Source organism: Staurois parvus, unplaced genomic scaffold (assembly GCF_062004578.1).
Source record: "Staurois parvus isolate SC_StPar_1 unplaced genomic scaffold, SC_StPar_1.0 ptg000618l, whole genome shotgun sequence".
Classification (NCBI taxonomy): Eukaryota; Metazoa; Chordata; class Amphibia; order Anura; family Ranidae; genus Staurois; species Staurois parvus.
The window spans coordinates 4,176,198-4,197,326 of record NW_028318414.1 but is presented as its reverse complement, the minus strand read 5'-3'; the positions used below and the strand labels follow the sequence as shown (position 1 = coordinate 4,197,326).

At 41.2% G+C, this 21,129-nt stretch overlaps 1 protein-coding gene across 5 annotated transcripts in view; it reads right to left on the bottom strand.

Moving 5' to 3' along the window:
* XRCC4 (X-ray repair cross complementing 4) overlaps window positions 1-21,129 on the bottom strand; it is a 477,644-nt gene that overhangs the window by 199,554 nt on the left and 256,961 nt on the right. For 3 of the 5 annotated variants that reach the window (XM_089693242.1, XM_089693238.1, XM_089693239.1), the window contains exons 4-6: window positions 12,372-12,538; window positions 9,639-9,782; window positions 1,630-1,742 (exon numbers count right to left, since the gene is read on the bottom strand). In XM_089693242.1, coding sequence (XP_089549368.1) covers window positions 1,630-1,742; window positions 9,639-9,782; window positions 12,372-12,538 — 424 coding nt within the window. The remainder of the gene's footprint in view (window positions 1-1,629; window positions 1,743-9,638; window positions 9,783-12,371; window positions 12,539-21,129) is intronic. The other 2 variants (XM_089693240.1, XM_089693241.1) reach the window with 1 other exon arrangement.

The window sequence follows — 21,129 nt, the reverse complement described above, 5'->3', positions numbered from 1 at the left end:
TCCTGCTGCATAATGTCTGAGAGGACTTAAAGAAACAGTGGAGCATAGTGAGAAGTCAAAAATCACTTATATGTCAATCCACAAAGAGGTCACCACCCAACCTGGCACCTTCCTATAGGATCATCTCACATTTACATGAGCAAGATCAACACATGGTGTTGTAAAACAAGGTAAGACAAAAATGCTCCAATAGTGTAAATCCGGTATATATTTAGTTTAAAAGCAGTTAAAAACACTCACATGGATACTATGCATGAAAGCATATAAGAAACGACACATCCCAGAATTCCTTGAGGTTTCCGCGCATGCGTGTTGAAGTCACGACCTCTAACTCCAAACTCCACCAAACACGTTTTGTCATAAATTACATCATTAGGGGCACTGGATTTGCAGTATTGGGGCATACTTGCGTTGCCTTTTTTAACACATCATGTATCAATCCTGCTCATGAACATGGGAGATGATCTTACAAGAAGGTGCCAAGCCGGGTGGTGAGAGCTTTTTGGATTGACACACAAGCGTTGTTTGACTTCTCATGGGAGGGTCACAGTCTCTCTATAAAGCCTCAGAATTGTTGGTGCAGCACATGGGGTGTTTTGAATGCACATAACACTGAATCTAGGAAGGATCTATTTCTTTTTGGTCACTTTATCTAATTCACCTGATGGAAGTCACTCATACATGGAACTTTGGACTCTAATTTTGATTTGGTTAAGTTTATGAGTTTTCTTGTTATCTATATGTTTTTAGTGCTGCACTAGTTGTTTTTTTTATTCAAGTTATATTTGACCTGCCTCCAACGTCTATAGATTCTATTAGAAAAGGAAATACTAATTGTACTTTCAACATATGTAACCCTCTGATTATTAAAGTGGAAGTAAAGGCAACACCTAACTAACTCTAAACCTACTCTCAGTTGCATTCTAAGTCTCATCTATCTAGCCCTGTAAAGAAAAAAATTGCTATACTTACCTGTTCTGCAGCAGCTCCAGTACAGTCTCCAGCGGTGCTTTCTGTGTGCTGGAGACAGCCGACAATGGCTGCCTCTCCTACACACGCCTACAGACTGAATCCGGCACTGACAGCTCAGTGTAGGACCGGAACAGCTGCAGAACAGGTAAGTACAGTGATTTTTTTCTTCACAGGGCGAGATAGATTGGGCTTAGAATGTGGCTGAGAGTAGGTTTAGTTAGTTAGGTTTTTCCTTAACTTCCACTTTAATGTTTGCAAGCATATCCCCAGTCCGAATTACCCAGGCTTGTAGCAGAACTCCAGCCAAACACACAGCTGTATACAAGCTGTTTTATCTGCATATATTTGTAAATCTGTTCAGCACTTCTGTGATTGACATATCTCATCTACATTGCATGGCTAGAAAGTAACAGTACTCTTCACTACTGCAACTGTGTTTGACATCCGCCTTCTTACAGATTGTGAATAAGTATTATCATACTTCATCCCCCTTCTCTGGTATGTTACCTAAACACCTCTTCCTGCAGTCAGATTGGGCTATTGTACGTCAACAGACCCTGATTGACTTACAGCAGGAGTAAAAAGTTTATTTTTGCCTGGAGCTCAACTTTAAAATACAGACATTTATTTGTAAGTTATTGAGGTTTTCATTCATACCAGCCTCCATTGTGACTTCAGGACTTTTACTTTCTTCATCCGTTGAGGCATCATAGTCATCATTCTTTATGTCGCTGACAGGAACAGTGTCAAATGGAATAGAACTGTTGCTGCTGGGAATAAAGTATAGACCAAGGAAAATTAAAAGTAACACACATATAACATTACTCATGTTCTTTTGTAATTCATTCTATTGTAAAGGTATGAGCACACTTTCCACATAATTTTTTGATAAGGATTTAGGTAATCTTTTTTGTTGACAGGAAACTGGGTGCTGCCTGCCTTTTTCTATCCACATCATTTCATAAATTTTGGCATTATCTGACTTCATTTACATCTCAACATTTGACAGTTTGATTCCCCTGGTTTCTATCTCTTTTGTATTATAGTTGATGGTAAGCAGATTAAAGAAGGATTGATGAAAGTAAAACATTTTGTATCAGTTCTTGAAGATGGGATGGCTGCTATAAGGAACAGCATGAATTGTTTACAGTATTTAATGTGTCTATCACTCAATGATCAACCTAAATATAATTGACCTAAATTAGAAAATTGCTATTTTGTGCAAAAACACAAATTGTAAACCCCCAACACATTCATTAAAATGACAAAGAGGCCACGTATACTGTACTGGATATCTATTATGTTCATATAGTGCCTCATATTCTATTCTCTCAATTTAAATTAAGCATACTGGTCTGTCTTACTTTAAAAATGATACTTTGTTGAAGTAAATATCATTGTCATCGTAATTCATATAATTTGGCTTCAAACATCACTGTATCACTGCATTAAAATATATGTAAACCTTCAACAAGAACCCATTAATTTTAAATAGAAATAAACAGCAAAACATTTATGTACATGTAAAAACATTATAAATACCCTTTTCCCCTTTTTATAAGTGATCATATGCCCTCTGTTCTCAGCTGCATAAGGTGCTCAGGGAGGAGAAAAAAGCAGCGCACTGAGCTCCCAGCATAGCCAGAAAACTGATCACATTGTGCCTACTGTGGTTAGTTTTTAATTAGAAAGCAGAGGGGATGGCAGGAAAACCATGGATTTCACACAAAGGAAGCAACACAAAGAGAACATGATACATTTTCATACACATACATGGTACAGCAGGCACATATCAGGAATATGAAATATTGGGTTTATATATTCTTTAATTATAGGACAATGGAAATGTATGTATTCATAATTTTACTGTTCATGAATACAAGGTACAATTTACTGTGATATGGTGTGAACTGTCATAATAAAGGGAATGCACGCATGCAGCAATTGTGACTGCAGCATCTTGAAGGAGCTTTGCATGAGCTGGGGAAACTTGCCAGCTTTAAAAACGTTTCTGTGCCCGCATGACTCTTCGACCTACGATTTGGAATACCTTCGATTTGGAATACCACTTCTACTCATATAGCAACATGGTTATTCTGAATACTAAAGCCACAGGTAAATTTAGTCATTAAGGTCCTAGCACAAGCAACCAAGATGGTCGGCAACCAGTCTCAGGACCCCTGCTACCAAGGAAGACTCATACCACAATAAAGAGCCTGCTAACTCCCACTACGTGGACTTGCTCCCTACTTCTCCAGACTCTGACTCCTATGCACCCTTTGAAGATATGTTTTATGGCTAGTCATGAAATACCTTACGATCCCTTTTTTTTTTTTAATCTAAAGAGAGACAGCGATCCACTGAAGAGCTTATTCAAGATCTCAACATTAGACAATGCACACACACACATACTGTATGTGTGTGTGGCGTTCATTATTTTTATATTTAAAGTGGTTGTAAAGCCTTAGGGATTTTTATTTTAATGCATTCTATGCATTAAGGCAAAAAACCTTCTGTGCTGCATGTGTTCCCCCTCACTCATCTTATATTACCTAAGCCAGATCCTGATTCAGCAAAGTACATGAAAGTAGCGGCTCTCCAGGCTTTGTCCTGCCTCACTGCACAGATTGATAGCAGCTGGACCCATTGGCTCTTCGGATCTGACGTGGATTGTGGGGGACCCCCACATCGTTTTTTTAATTTTTTGTTCTGGGTTCCACTCATAATCCATGCCAGACCCAAAATGCCTGTTATGGTTGTTAAGGACGTGGTTCCGGCCGCAACAATCAATGCAATTCCGAATGAAACTAAATTAATGCAGAAGCTACAAAACGAATCCTGAAAATGAGGTCTATTAACGAATACATCGGGAAATTAATTTTTCAATTGCCCTCCTGAGGCTTTACCCCTCTTCCTGACCAGGCCATTTTTTGCATTACGGCGCAGCATTACTTTAACTGACAATTGTGCGGTCATGCAACGCTGCACCCAAATGAAATTTATGTCTCGTATTTCCCACAAATTTAGCTTTCTTTTGGTGGTATTTGATTGCCTGTGCAGTTTTGAGTTTTTGCACTATAAAAAAAAAGAACGACAATTTTTGAGAAAAAACAATATTTTTTACTTTTTGCTATTAAACATGTCCATTAAAAAAATTTAAAAAATCTAATTTCATCATAAATTTAGGCCAAAATTTATTCTGCTACATGTCTTTGCTAAATAAAATCCCAATATGTACATGTAAATTAATTGGTTTACATGAAAGTAAGAGCGTTTACAAATGGCGGTATATATATACTGGATTTTTAAATTTTTACTAGTAATGGGAGCGATCAACAAATTATAGCGGGACTGCGGCAGGCATTCTGACACTGGAGGGAACTGACTTGGTGTCACTGACATCCCCAGTGACACCAATATAGTGATCAGAGCTAAAAAAAACACTGACACTGTAATGGCATTGGGCAGGAAAGGGTTAACATAAGGGGCGATCAAAGCGTTAACTGTGTGCTGGGTGTGTTTTACTATGGGGCTGTCTGTGCTTCACTGTAAGCAGACTGTGCACATGCTGACAGGGAGGAGAACTGCTTTGTTTAAAAACAGTTCTCCTCCCTGTCAGAGATTCTCGGTAATCACCGGCCGGGACCCGGAGATTGACAGCCGCAACCGTGAATGTCGGCACGCGCCCCCTACCCGGAAATGAAAAATCACGTATATATACGTGATTTTGCGCACCTGTGCCGCCCTGTAGCAGTATTTCTGCTATAGGGCGGACGGGAAGCGGTTAATGAATGGATCTCAAAACAAAACAAAATTTTCCAGTGTACACATGTCTACACCCCAGTACCTTATGAGAAACAACAAAGATGGGAATCATGAAAAGAGTACCTAAAAGCACTAGAACAACTTCAAATACAACATGTTTTCTCTGATGCTTCAATTGAAGCAATTGCTCCAGTAGACTAACTCAAAGTTATAGATCCAAAATACAATGTAAGTGTTGGCTTTGTACTTAGTGAGGCCAAGGTGACCCCAAAGCTAGCACATACCATGTCAAGGCTTGAATTTTGTACAGCCGTATTAGTTGTTGAAATTGCTGAGCTTATAAAACATGAAATAGACTTTGAAATAAACTCTTTTCACATTTACACAGACAGCAAGATAGTATTGGGATACATACACAAACAAACAAAAAAACTGCTCTATGAGTATGTCAGTAACAGAACAGAACACATAAAAAGGTACTCCAATCCTGATCAGTGGCAATATGTGCCTATGGACCAGGGGCGGACTGATCATTTGGAAACTCGGGCACTGCCCGAGGGCCCGGGGTCAGTAGGGGGCCCCATGAGATGCCCCTGGTACCTTTTTCATAGGCTTTTTTGAGTTTGGGCAAGGACACAGGGGCCCCATGATCCCCTATTGCCCGAGGGCCCCATGAGTTGTCAGTCCGCCCCTGCTATGGACCTCAACCCAGTTGATTGCAGCACCCGTGCAGTACCACCCGCTGCATTTCTGGACATTTCATTGTCATCCCCACCTGCCTTACTGAATAGTGTCCCCATTATAATTCACACTAATTCTAAATTTAAACAGGCTGATCCTGAGTTTGACAAGGCAATCAGAGCTAATTCCATTACACTCAACATCTAATGACTTTACGGGTTTTACAGCATGTTAATGTTTGCATTCTTCTTGTTCTCCCATTTTTCTTCTCTTTCAGATGTTCCAGGAAAAGAGTATTCACTTGTAATGTTTTAATTCATTTCTTAATTTGTTTAATATTTGAAATAATAGATTTAGATGGGGAGTATCATGGTATACATGCATTGTCTATTTGACTTTAAGAATTTAGCCCCTACTTCACTCCATAGCTAGGGGATGCTCTGTGTAGTTAGTCCCACCCTTCTTTTTCATGCTTTAGCCTCCAATTAGTACATGTACTGCATTCTGCTGGCACTAGACACACTATGATTTTTTGAACTATCTGATGTTCATATGTTCTGCACAAATGTTTTGATTAAAGCTTTCTACTGAGCTTCTGAGACTATATGTTAAAGCAGTATTAAACCCAAAAGCAAACATTTATTATGTTTATTATGTTTCAGCTTACCAATTCTTAGATCTGATGGCTGTACTAGTTTCCTTTTTTAGGCTTTGTTTCTTCTATTTTCACCTGATGATTCAGCCAGCAAGTCTGCTGGTTCTCAGACACTCAAGCTCTCTAGCAGAATTTATCAGTTGCGATCAGTTTATCAGAAACTCAAAAACGCACAGGCAATCAAATACCACCTGTCACGGTATAGAGGGGCCTGGCCAATTATTAATTCCTGATTAATGTCCCCAATTATTAATTCCCTCATTAATCCCTCCTGGCCATAGGAAGAGCATCCTCCAATTAGTATTCTACTCCTGTGTGCCAAAGGCCCCTAGCTGTAATTAACACGCCCCCTCCACAAAAGGTCCCAAATTCAATTAGTGTATTCTCCCCATTGTTATCCTGTTTACAGCTACAGTACAAATTCAATTATTGTGTTTCCTTCCCTGTCCATCTTGCCCGTCCTGGTTTGTGTCCAAATGTATACTCTTCCCCACTGTTATCCCGTTTACAGCTGCAAATCCAATTACTGTATTTCCTTTCCTGTCCATCCCCTCCTTTGTCGTCAAAATGTCCACAAACTCAATTAAGGCCTTCCCCCTATTGTCACCCTGCTAATGACCCCCCTCCACCTCTCGTCCTGCTCTGGGGGTTTAAGAGGTCAGTGCTGGTCTCTCCTGATCAGTCATTCTGCTGTGCAGCCACAGAGGGATCCAGCTGCGGCTGGACTCTAGTGGCCCAGACTCTGCCTGAGCCCCATTGGAGGAAGGGGGACCCCAGAAGCCACATCAGCTCTGCCTGAGCTTACCACACCAGCTCTGCCTGAGATGCTGCCAGCTCTATCTGGGATTATTACATCAGCTCTGCGTGAGTGTATGCTTCTCCTGTGTTAACAGACCTGTTTATGAACTGCCTCTTACCTCCCTGTTGGATTACAAACTGCTGTAGAGACTTTAACTTTGCCCACCGGGACTGAATTACAAAGTATTTTGGGCTCTCTCTCTGCACTACTCCCCATTGAGTGACTGTTGTCTGTTTCAATAAAGCTTTAAGTGTTTGCCATCTGCCTTGTGTGTTCTGTCCCACTTACCCTCTGTCACACCACCGAAAGAAAGCTAAATTTGTGGGAAATACAAGACATAAATTTAATTTGGGTGCAGCGTTGCATGACCACACAATTGTCAGTTAAAGTAATGCAGCGCTGTAATGCAAAAAATGGCCTGGTCAGGAAGGGGGGTAAAGCCTCAGGAGGGCAACTGAAAAATAATTTCCCGATGCATTTGTTAATGGACCTATTCGTTTTCAGGATTCGTTTTGTAGCTTCTGCATTAATTTAGTTTCATTTGGAATTGCGTTGATTGTTGCGGCCGGTACCACGTCCTTAACCATAACAGGCATTTTGGGTCTGGCATGGATGAAACAATTGATTTACCCCTCCTGGTAGGGGTGATTAACCACTTCAATACTGGACACTTTCACTCCCTTCCTGCCATGCCAATTTTCAGCTTTAAAGTGGAGTTCCACCTGAAAAAAAAGAAAAAAAAGTCAGCAGCTACAAAAACTGTAGCTGCTGACTTTTAAAATACAGACACTTACCTGTCCCTTGGTCCAGCGGTGTACTCACCATGGCTGGTTTAACCTGCTGTCTTCTCTCCCCCAACTCTGGCATCTTCAGTGTGGGCACCCGGCAGTGACAGCTTGCGGCTTCACAGCTGGGTGCCCACTGCGCATGCATGAGAAGCGCTGCGGTTTGTGAATGGTCCCGTAATCTTCTGGGATCTGTCACGTGTCCTAGAAGACTACGGGGAGGAGGGGGGAGATCACCTAGGTGATCGCAGCGGAAGTGGGCGTGGGTACCTGTCAAATTTGGGTACCCGCTCCCCCAAGGTGCCATTCCTTAATGGGGAGTGGGGGACAAAGGCTTAAAGCGGAACTTCCCCTTTTGGGTGGAGCTCCGCTTTAAGCGTGGTCACACATTGAATGACAATTAGTCATGCAACACTACCCAAATGAAATGTTTATCATTTTTTCACATAAATAGAGCTTACTTTTGGTGGTATTTAATTACCAATGAGTTTTTTTTATTTTTTGCTAAATAAACGAAAAAAGACCAAAAATGAAAAAAAAAGCCAAGTTGTTCTTAGTTTCTGTTATAAAATTTTGCAAATAAATATTTTTTCTTTATAAATTGAGGCCAAAATGTATTCTGCTACGTTTCTTTGGTAAAAATACAGTAGTGTATATTATTTAGTCTTATAGTTTCCACAAACTAGGGTGTATATATATTTTAAAATTGATCATTCCTGATGTACTGATGGCCTTCTCATTTCCTGAGGCTCTAAAATGCAAGGACAGATGAAATTAAAAAAAAAATTGTTTTTGTTCAATTTATTTTCCACATACTGTCACCAGTGCTGTACAGAGTCATCACATCAGGGACACTGACTGGTGACAGGATTTTTTTTTTTTTTTTACACACTATGATTGCATATAGCAGTGATAATCACGGTTATAAGCAGCCACTTTTTATTAATGATATCCATTCATATAGTGTGTGCTATTGTGAAGCTGTGATTGGCTACAGCTATCATATGGTACAGATGCACTCTGATTGGGCCTGTCTGTACCACGTGATCACTGTGACCAATCACAGAGATCCATACAATAGTATACAATGAATGGCTATGAATGGATTAGTTACAGCGATCACATGGTACAGAAATCGGGCCGGTACACTGATCTGTCATCGGGTGACAGATCCCACCGCAGCGTGGCCTGTGGGGCGTATTCGAGGCGCGATCCTTGGAGACGTCATTTGACGTCCACACAGGATGGAAGTGCTCCCGCTCACCTGTCATACTATTATAGGCTGGGCGGTAAGTGGATAATATGATCAGCTTTTTCATACAAAATCTTTATCCCAAAAGGAAAAAAAACTGTTTGCTGTAACGGATTATAAAGTGTTATCTAGAGTTTGGTTTCAATTTGTTATTGTGTTCAAATCTGCTATTTAACACTCTCATCCACCCCAGACTGACAATGTTGCTGTCTGCTGTTTCCTGTACTCATTTCTCCAGAGTGGTGTCTCACCAATACAGGAGGTATATTACTGGACAGATCACCAGATAAAAACAGCAGGGAAAAAAAACAAAGAAAACTTGATGCAGATATCACATCTTGGAAAGCTGCAACACAATACAATTTTGGTTTAATACTGCTTTAAGCTTTCTCACCACAACTGGATCAGTTATTATTATTATACAGTATTTATAAAGCGCCAATAGTTCACTCAGCGCTGTACATTACAAAGGGGGACAGAACATGTGACAGAACAATACCAATACAATGCAAAACATGAGGGGATTTAGGGCCCTGCTCTTTCGAGCTTACAATCTAGGAGATAGAGATAACACTTTCAGCGCTCAAATTGTGGAAGAACAGTATCAAGCTATAAGTAATAAAAAATGTCACAACACTTGCAATGACAAAAATGTAGCAGACTTTTGACTAGTTTCTGATTTTATGTTTTTTCCAGACTGGACAAAAAGAGTAAAAGTACAAAACTTACCTTTTTTCTGGCACTCTCTTTTGAGACTGTGACAACTTTTCATTTAGACTCCTTATCTTAGCTTTCTTTTCATTGAGCACACAGGTAAATCGAGTATAGAGATCTTGCTCCAATTCTTCCTTACTGCTCACAGATTTCTCAAGCCTGAAAAGGAATATAACAATTTGTGGTCATTGCATGTATTTGGTATATACAGTAAATACAAATAATCTGCTTGACAAAATAAAAAAAACAAAACAAAAAAAAACAGTGTTTTCCATTTTCAATATTTTCATCAGAAACATAACACATAATTCCATACAAACTTAATTTCCTTTAGGTCAGTGTTTAATTATCATCTTTGTCCCTATTGGGGAGATTTGCCCATACTTTCAGTCAATAAAAGAAGTTATGAAAAGTCCCTCTAGGACAGGGATAAAAACAAAAGCACATTTTTAGTGCAGTTAGGAAGAGTTAGAATAGTGATGGCGAACCTTTTAGAGACTGAGTGCCCAAACTGCAACCTAAAACCCACCTATTTATCGCAAAGTGCCAACTTTGCAAATAAACCTGAATACTGAGGTTTTAGTTTAGAAAAAACAGCCCATACATTTACATCATTTGTCTTAAAAGAAAAACACAATAACAGAGGTTCCACTGACCACCAGCACAAGGGAGCAAAGTTCCACTGACCACCAGCACAAGGGGACAAAGTTCCACTGACCACCAGCACAAGGGGGCAAAGTTCCACTGACCACCAGCAAAAGGGGGCAAAGCTCCACTGACCACCAGCACAAGTGGGCAAAGTTCCACTGACCACCAGCACAAGGGGACAGAGTTCCACTGATCACAAGCACAAGGGGACAGAGTTCCACTGACCACAAGCACAAGGGGACAGAGTTCCACTGACCACCAGCACAAGTGGGCAAAGTTCCACTGACCACCAGCACAAGGGGACAAAGTTCCACTGACCACCAGCACAAGGGAGCAAAGTTCCACTGACCACCAGCACAAGGGAGCAAAGTTCCACTGACCACCAGCACAAGGGGGCAAAGTTCCACTGACCACCAGCACAAGGGGACAAAGTTCCACTGACCACCAGCACAAGGGGACAAAGTTCTACTGACCATCAGCACAAGGGAGCAAAGTTCCACTGACCACCAGCACAAGGGGGAAAAGTTCCACTGACCACCAGCACAAGGGGGAAAAGTTCCACTGACCGCCAGCACAAGGGGGCAAAATTCCACTGACCACCAGCGCAAGTTAAAATCTTGTGTTAATAAAAAAGAATGTATTAAAACTCACAGCCAGTTCAATATATATATCCTTGGCAGAGCAATGACCGGCCATGCGAAAACTTGGATGAGTCACGGCTAATAACGCGGCAATGTTTTTCCTGCAACATTTCCACTGAAGTCTATTGAACCAAAAACACACCTTTTTGCGTTCAAAAAAATCCCTGACCCTTTCCAAAAAATGCACCAGGTGAAAATGCAGAGATGTGAATGTGTCACATAGGAAATCATGTTATATGGATTGTAGTGCATTTCTGCGATTAGGTGTGAACCTAGGGTAAGTGCTGCTTCAAATATATGCAGATTGGATACGGTTTGAACTGCATCCAATCCGCATGACATGTACAATAAAATAGCTTTCTATGGTGCCTGTTCACATACGTCCGGTGCACTGGCAGTGCGGATTCAGTGCGGATTGAAAAAAAGAATCCTGTCCCATTTCTGAGCAGTGCAGTCTGGTTCAGGTGCGGATTACAGGCTCATTGACTTTCACGGGAACTGCTTCTGAATCGCACGTCATGAGTTTGTGAACACAAATTAGGCTGGGTTTCTCTCTTCAAATCCTGACTTGAACTGGACCTGAATCTCTGAATGACTGCTTTTCAATTGACACTGAAACCGGAGATGTCAAGCCACACAACACATATGTGAATTACCACTTAAAAGGAGCTCCAGGCTCCCCCCCAAAAACTTAAAAGTCAGTAGCTACAAATACTGTAGCTGCTGACTTTTAATATAAGGACACTTACTTGTCCAGGGGTCTAGTGCCATCCTCACCCAATTTAGTTTTTCAGTAGCCTCCGGGTTCCCCTGCACTGCATAGCAAATAAGGGAAACCAGAAGTGAATCCTTGCGGCTTCACAGCTGGTCTCCCGCTGTGCTGTGTGAATGGTCCCGTAGTCTTCTGGGACTTGCGAAGTGTCCCAGAAAACTGCGGGGGTAAGGAAGGGGGCCGAATGTCGGCTCGCGTGTACTTGTCAAAACCAGGTACCCACTCCCCCCCAAAAAAAGAGCCACATGTGGCAGTGGAGGGTGCAAACAAGCGGAGCGTCCCCTTTTGGGTGGAGCTCAACTTTAAACATGCATGAACATTTATATGGCTAGTTAGAATCAGTGGTTATGTAATCTGAAGAACTTTATCTACTGACTTGTTGACAAAACAGTTTCCGAATTCTACATTCAAAGATTTGTGTGACTACTTCTGTGTTCTGCTGGTAGGTTAAAATCATGTATAAAACATGGTTTCCCTTGCATGCCCCTAATGTGAATTGTGCTTGTCTCATTCAGCCACTAGATAGATTGATCAATGCCCATAGTAGGTATATATAAAATTTAGCGCCATTAACTGGGATGGTAGGGAGGCCCTAATTTACATAACCACTTTTTTCACAGTTCAGCAAAGAATATTACTTCATATTACTATAAACTTGACTCAACATTAAAAAAAAACAAAACATACTGTTCTTGCATATCAAGCCAGTCACGACGTAACCTTTCATTTTCTTTCTGCAGATGCTCATTTCTGCTATGTAGTACTGTTGCAGTATTTAGACAATGTGTAATTATTTCTCTGATTATTTCAGCTGGTTCCTTGATCATTTTGAGTTGCAGTGATCCAAGTTTAAACTGAAAAATGCAAAAAAAAAAAAAAAGACAATTTACTGAAGATCAGTGACTATCAGGAGAAAAATTGCAAATTTATCATTTTGCATATAACTAAATACCCCACACAATTACACCAATCAACCATAACATTATGACTACTGACAGATTATGTGAATAATATTGATTTTCTTGTTACAGTGGCATCTGAAAGTGGGTGGGATATATTAGGCAGCAAGTATGTTGTCTAAGAAGCTGGTGTTTTGGAAGCAGAAAATATTACAGTATATGGCAGTGAGGGCAATTTCACAAAGCTTATTCCAAACCCACTGATGAAACACAAAATAGGAAAAGGGATTTCCATTTTTTACAACAATAGTAGAAACACAGTTACTGGTCAACAGCATGTTCTTGTCACAACAATTTTTTGCCCAATGTGTTTGAAAAGAGAAAGTGTTTACACTAAAGTGGCAAAATTACAGAACACCAAACAAGTGCATACATAAAAAGTATACAATGAGCGGAATTTACCAAAACTGAAGCAGCCAAAATGGAAACCAATCAATTTTACGCTTTCATTTTTAACTACTTTAATACCAGGCACTTTTATCACCTTCCTGCCCAGGCCAATTTTCAACTGTAGCACTTTGAAAGACAATTACGCAGTCATGCAACACTAAATTTTTGTCTTTTTTCACACAAAGCTTTCTTTTGGTGATATTTAATCATCACTGGGTTTTTCATTTTTTGCTAAAGGAAAAAAAAATGAAAATTTAAAGAAAGACATTTTTCTTTGTTTCTGTGATATTTTGCAAATAATTGTTCTTCATAAATTAGTCAAAAATATATTCTGCTACATTTCTTTGGTGAAATGTACCCAAATCAGTGTTTATTATTTAGTCTGTAGGAGTCCACAAACTATGGTATATATCTGAAAACTGGTCTATCTAATTTCTTGAGGCTCAAAAATGTCAGGACAGTACAGATACCCCAATGACCCTTTTTTGGAAAGTAGATAGTCCAAGGGATTTAGTAAGAGGCATTGCAAGTTTTTTGAAGTTGTAAGTTTTTGTCATAATTTTTTGGAAAATGAAGAAATTAACCACTTGCCTACCAGGCACTTATACCCCCTTCCTTACCAGGCCAATTTTCAGCTTTCAGCGCTGCCGCACTTTGATTGACAATTGCGCGGTCATGCAACATTGTACCCATATGAAATTTTGATCATTTTTTCTCACAAATAGAGCTTTCTTTTGGCGGTATTTAATCGCCACTGGGCGCTTTACTTTTTGCGATATGAATAAAAAAAGTGCAAAAAATTTGAAGAAAAAAAAAAGTTTATTTGTTTCTTTTATAAAATTTTTCAAACAGGTATTTTTTCTCCTTCACTGATGTGCGTTGATGAGGCAGCACTGATGGGCACTGATAGGCGGCACTGATGGGCACTGATAGGCAGCACTAAAGGGCACTGATAGGCAGTACGTCATTCGGCTACGCGCGGTCGGCAAGAGGTTAAAGAAAAAAACATTTTTTTGTTTACGTACTGTTACCAGTGCAGTACAGTGTCATCATATTACTGGTGTAACATTTGTTTTTTAACACACTGTGACCAGAGCAACATAATGTTACCATTGTACTACTCTGTTGAAGTGATTAGGATTTGGGTTTTGTTTTGTTTTTTACACATTATGATTGCTTAGTGAATTTCACTATTAGCAGGCATTTTACTGAATGAAATTGATTCATTCAGTGTTTGCTGTGATTAGCTGTGATTGGCCACAGCTAATCACATGGTATAGATGAGCTGTACAAGGCTTATTCTGAGTGGACATCATAAGACATCCACCCAGAATGCTGAAAGTCCCGCTCAGCCTATAGCAAATTGATTGCTGGGTGGGATGTGGTTAAACCTAAAAATCGGAACTAAACCCTCCTATCCTTTAAAGTCAAGGAAGTTGCCATCTTGGCCTCTACTTGATCTGCAGTTGCCATGGTGCTGCATATGTGATAAGCTATGACACCAGTCATTTATTGGCTTGACAGGCTGAGAAGCAACATAAGAACACTAGTAGCTGTAACAGTTTCTATTGAGGGCATGCCTTGAACGTAAATGCTTTGGGAACTGTTTGTGTATTTAGTTCCAAATTAACTGAACAAGCTGTATATAGAAGCTGATTGATTAATCCAGATTTTGTCTGCTCCAGTTCTGAGATACTACCCTCAATATTCTTGTGAAGGAAAGTAATATAATAAAATATTCTTGCAATGCAAGATGTACAGTATAAGCATATCCATTTAAATAACGCCTATTGTGACTATTGTTGCTTGTCTCCCAACCATTCAAAGATATACAAATGACAAACTGGGACTGATCCCCATAGCAATCATCCTGATTTAGGTTTCTGTGTTTAGGTCTTTGCACAGCCAAAATAGGGGTGAAAAGGAAAACATTATAGACTGCATGGGTAGAACAAATGTGTTAAGTAGATATTCTATCACAGAGATGCTTGCTAAAACCAGTTAGGTGAGCCAACCATATATTGCACGGATGTACTGTATCTCTGATCTCCAAGTCCATATTTCAAGGCTGCACCCTTAATCCCTCAACATCTCATGTGTAACGTGATTATGAAACCGTGTCACAGTTTTTAAAAAATATAGCCAGGAAATGTCATTCTTCGATAGGTCTTCATATTTCACTTGAAGTATTCATTAATGTTATCTCAACTTGAACTTTCAATTTCATACTAGGAAAAGTCAATATACATGATTAACAGTATCATGTGTGACTTGTCTTACTCTTTTATTTCCAATGAAGTAACTACCTATACATTTACAGTATGCCGATCAGATATCTTTTAATCAGAATGAGAAGACTAATGACCAGCCAGTGTAAGTGCATTATAAGCCATATTTGTCAAATGGAAAATCTAAATGGAAGAGAAATCATATCAGTTATAGCGAAGTTTCAGATCATCCTTTAATCTTTTAGCAAACCAGTCTAAGGATGATAACATTCAGTATTCTTTAAGGCATTTTGTACTTGGAAATGCAGAAGCTGCTGTTGTACTCTGAAAATTCTAGTTACTTGGCTTGTTTCTCCCTGTAATACTTTCTGAGTCACCAATGAAACAAGCATGCAGATATAAAGACAGAAAGAGGAAATCAGAGCGCCTAATTTGCATAGTTGTTCCAGGGTCAGTGACTGAAAGACACTTTTTTTTCCATAAAGTTTATTAATAAACTCAGCATACAATTAGTAAAGGTAATACAAGGTATCAGTCAGAAATACAATAGGAGGTAATGCACATACAGCGAACAAAAAGATACATAGCAATACATAGACAAAAGAATCAGACGTAAGTCAGCCCAGGGAAAAGAAAACGGGAAAAATTAGAACATGCGAGCGCATGAACATTAAAGGCATATCTGGTCTCAAGCCCTTTTTCAGCATATTGGAATCACAGCACTGGCAGGGTCAATGATATATAACCTCAGTTACTGAGCAGCAGCAAAGAGCAGGGCCAGTGAGTCAAAGGTATGTGTTGGAAATGTATACAGTAGGTGTGGAGGGGGGGGGGGTGCAAGGGCTTGTAGGATATGGGCTTGTACTTTTGATGAAACTGAGGTAACCCACTACAGGTTGCCAGCACGTGGGTAAAGGGTTCGGGAAAGGAGATATGTAAAAGTAAAACATATGTGCAGCTGGACTGCAGATAGGGAGTAGGGCTCCTATGAGTAGAGAAGTGTACCAAAATAGAAAGGGGAGAATGACAGCTAAACTCTGAGTAAGAAAGCAGGGAAATGGGGATTAAGAATTTAAGAATAAGCATGAAAAAGAAGGGAAGAGAGGAGAAGAAGAAAAAGAAAAAGAAAAAAAAAAGGGGGGGGGGAGGGAAAGGGTCGGACAGGGAGGAGGTGTGGAGGAGTAGGAGGGTAGGTAAGTCACCTTTACTCTAGACTCCCAGGACATGAGAGAGACATGAGAGATACGCGCAACCCTGGCAGAGAAGCGAGTTGGGGACAGTTGCAGGCGTATCAGGGTGCCAAGCGTAGCTTGCTCCAAGCAGTACAGGACATCGAGACAAAGGACCTCAATCACAACCTTGAAAAAACAGAGAGCCGATATATCACCAGAAACACTACGGGGTATCAGAGAGATTCAGAATCAATCAGCAAGGCCCATGAAATAACGATATTCAGGGGTCGTTCGGAAGTGAATCCAACAGGACCACGTATGAGAAAATTTAGTAGGGTTATCCAGAGAAGAAGAAATCAGCTCTTCCATTTCAGCAATTCTGTTCAAGCGTATGAACCAATCTCGCACTGTGGGGGGGGGGTGAACAGACCCCCAGAGAACCGGTAAGCAGATTTTGGCTGCGTTAAGCATATGCATAGCCAGAGATTTGAAATATAGACGCTTGGGAAACGGAGTGTGGTGGAGGAGGAGTTGGGCCGGAGAGAACTCAATATCAAGAGTAGACACTGAAGAAGTAATCCGATGTACCTCCTGCCAAAAGGGCTGAACCATAGGGCAGTCCCACCAGATATGAAGAAGAGATCCAACAGGAGCCCCACATCTCCAACAAATACTGGGTCTGGATGGATTAAAATGATGGATTCTAGAAGGTGTATTGTACCAACGTGTCCCCAACTTGTATCCGTTTTCTTGTGCCGAAACATTCAAGGAGCACTTATGAGAAAAGGTAAAGATTTGGTCCCAATCAGAGGAAGGAAAGTCAATGTTTAAGTCTCTTTTCCAAGCTTTGCAGACGGGAAGTGAATCAGAGGTTCTGTCACCAAAAAGAAGCAGATAGGTAAATGATACTAAATGCCTCGGTGCTTCAGCCTTTAAACAGAGTGACTCAAAGGAGGTGAGAGGGCAGACCCATTTATGGCGATATGCAGGAGACAGAAGAAAATGTCTGATTTGAAGATAGGCCCAAAAGAGAAAGGTGAGATCACCCATAGTACTTGCCAGGGAAGAACAAGACTGCAGCTGACCTTTGTGAAAAAAATGGTTCGCTAAAACTTGACTGTGTGGCCAATGTGCTGATGGAAAGGACTTATGCATACCAGGAGGGAAGTCCGGATTGAGGCGAAGAGAAGTTAGTGGGTTGGGGGCATCCGAAATAGAGGCCGATTTACAGGCTAAGCGAAAGGTTTTAAGGGAAGGACAGATTATTGGATGTAGGAGGATTTCTTGAGGAATGTGTTTGGTCAGAATCCACGGGATCGATGCCAAGGGGGAAGTGGAACAAGAGTGTTCCAGCTGGACCCACGCTTTGGTGGTAAAGTGAATATTCCAATCGATTATCCTAGTAAGATGGCAGGCCCGATATTAGAGTTGCAGGTCAGGTAGTCCAATCCCCCCTTTGGATTTGGGGAGCACAAGTTGGGAGAAGGAAATACGTGGTCGTTTATGATTTCAGAGAAAAAGAGAGCACATTCTTCTGCATGAAACAAAAAAGGCGAGTGGTAAATGGATAGGTAAGGTTTGAAATATATAGAGGAGGCGCGGGAGGATATTCATTTTTAGTACAGCAGCCCTACCAAACCAAGAGAAGCATGGGTGATGCCACCTAGTTAGGTCTGCTCGGATGGCACAGGGTTGGAAGAAAGTTTTTGACATAAAGATCAGAGAGGTTACTCGTAAGCTGTATTCCCAGATAGGTAAGGGAGTCTCTTTCCCATTGAAACGGGAACTGTGACTAACAAAAGGAAACCAGGTCTGGAGGAAGAGTAATGTTTAAGGCATAGGATTTGGAATGATTAATTTTGAGGTTCGAGATATATTGAAAAAAGGAAAAATACTTAAGTTGGTTGGGCAAGGTGATCCGGGGCTCCGTCAAAAACAAAAGAATGTCGTCTGCGTAGGCAGCAAGTTTGTATTCCTTGTTTGCCACGGAAATACCCCTGATATCTGGGTTTAAGCGGAGTTTGCGTAACAATGGTTCTAGTGATATCACAAAAAGAGCGGGGATAGGGGGCAACCTTGGCGCGTACCATTCCCAAGAGGGAATGGATGAGATAGATGCCCATTCACACGGACCTGAGCTGTTGGACCAGAATACAGTGCCATAATGAAATTGAGCATGGTGTCCCCTAAACCAATCACCTGTAGGGATGCCTTTAAGTAATCCCAGGACACCCTATCAAAAGCTTTCTCGGCATCTAGGGAAAGAATAAATCCTGGACTGCAAGAATCATGAAGCCGGTGGAGAAGGTTAAGAGCCTTGATGGTCTTATCCCTTGCTTCCCTTCCCGTGATGAAGCCCACTTGGTCAAGGTCAATCAGGGAGGGTAACAAGGGAAGGAGACGGTTGGCTAGGATCTTTGCGTAGATTTTGATGTCTACGTTCAAAAGAGAGATGGGTCTATAATTGGTAACCAAAGTGACATCTTTACCTTCTTTGGGGATGACAGTGATATGAGCTTCCAGGAGGCGATAATGTTCCATGGAGGGTGAAGAGAAAGTGTTGAAGGCGGAGAGGAAGGGTCCATCAAAATATCTAGAAACTCCTTGTAATATGCCGCAGAAAGACCATCACGGCCCGGGCTTTTACCAGGTTTCATTTGCTGGATGGCTTGGGAGAGTTCCTCCGCCGTGATATGATGTTCCAAATCCTGAACAGTATCATCAGGTACAGTGGAAGGACTATAGAGGCGAAGAAAGTCAGAGATTAGGGTGTCTCTAGGCTTATTGGCCTCAGAGGGGCGACGTTCTGGAGGGAGATTGTATAATGTTTTGTAGTATTGCTCGAAGTGAGATTCTATATCAGCATTTGAGGTGGCCAAAGAGCCATCCGAGCCCCTTATCTTGTGAACCGTTAAACTCAACTTTTTTGTCTGGAGGGATCTGGCTAAGAATCTCCCACTTTTGTTAGCAAATTCATAAAAAAGTTTGTGCGACAAAATGAATCTGCACTTAGCTGCCTTCCCTAGTTCGTTTAAGAGCTGTGTACGGGTGTCCGTAAGATCAAATAAAGTCGAGGCGGCCTGATTATGTTTTTGCGCCTTTTCCAGGAATTTAATGCCATCTAAGAGTTGTTGTAAGCGAGTCTGTCTCTCTTTTTTACATTTTGTGCCCATAGCTATTAGGACTCCTCGAATGACGCATTTATGTGCCTCCCATTGAGTTAACGAAGAGGTCTCTGGAGTTTAATTGTTCGAAAAGTAGTCCATTAATTGGGAGCAAACCTCTGCTTCATTGGCCGAGTCAGAAAGAAGAAAGGCATCCAAACGCCATATCTTAGAACGGGAATGTTTCTCCGGAAATCGTAATGTCATAGTGATAGGGTGATGATCAGAGAGGATCATCGGTTCGATGGAAGAATCATGGAGGAAAGAGGTCAGCTTGCGTGATAAAGAGGTAATCGATTCTGGAGCGGAAAAAGGATCCCTGTCTAGTGTTCGGTGCGTAAAGATTTGCTAAAGTGATGGGCCTATTGGCAAAATTACCTTTTAGAAACAGGAATCTACCATCCGGATCCGGAAGTGACTCTGAGATAACCAGAGGGAGGTGCTTTGCAAACAAAATGGAAACGCCTTTAGATTTAGCATGAGGGTTATGCTGCTTGATAAACTGTTGGAAAACGGGAGTTAGTAAGCTTCGGTATGGCATCGTGACGGAAGTGCATTTCCTGAAGAAAAACAATATCTGCTCTCTGTTTAAAAAGGTGCGAAAGCAGGGGAGAGCGCTTTTCAGGGGTATTCAGACCCTTCACATTAATAGACAGAACTTTCAGCGAAAGATGTTCCGACAGGGAGTTAAGAGAAGGCATGTCCAGGAGAGTAAAGGGAACCTAAAGGTATGGGAAAGGGGGTATGGGGAAGAGAGAGAAGAGAGGAAAGAAAAAAAAAAAAAGGGGGGGAAGGAAAAGAAAGGAAATGAAAAGGAAGAGGGAAACAAGGGGAGAAAAGAGAGAGAGAGATAACCGGCAGTGGGGGTAGACCAGCTGACCCACCAGGATACGGGAAGGAGGAAAGAAGAAGGGGTAGGGGGGAAATGGCAGAAAGAGGAACAAGGAATGAAAGGAGATGAGAGGCAGAGGACAAGGAAGTAAAGACGGGCGGAAAAAGTTCAGCGAGAGCTCTCAAAGCTCGCTGTGTGGGGAACACGGTGGACTTAGATCAAAAAAGAAAGAGTCCGCCAGGCCATGGACCTTAAAAAATGCAAGAATCGGGGAGGGAGGGTGAGCACAATTCGTTTGAATGAAGATATTGATGGGGGCACAACCGCCATCATCCGACATAATGGGTGAGGTAAGACGCAGCAACAAGCTTACGGATATCAGAAGGAAAATTTAATAAATGTCATGAGGGCAAGGAAACCGAATATATATCATTAGGGCGTATAGTGGTGGAAGCACTGTATGTAGGGAAATGAGAAAATGCACATCTAAGTGGAATGCAGTCGTGGCATGATCCTAAAGTTATGGGCAAAGTTGTGGTATCGTAGGTGTGCCGTGGTAGGGCCAGTGTGCGAGTCCATGCTGAAAATAAAACATCAGTGAAAGCCAGATGGAAAACCTGCATCTCATTAAGATGAAAAGCAAATCGTATCATAATCTGTTTATGGCAAAAACAATGCAACATCACAGAAACAGCAGGGC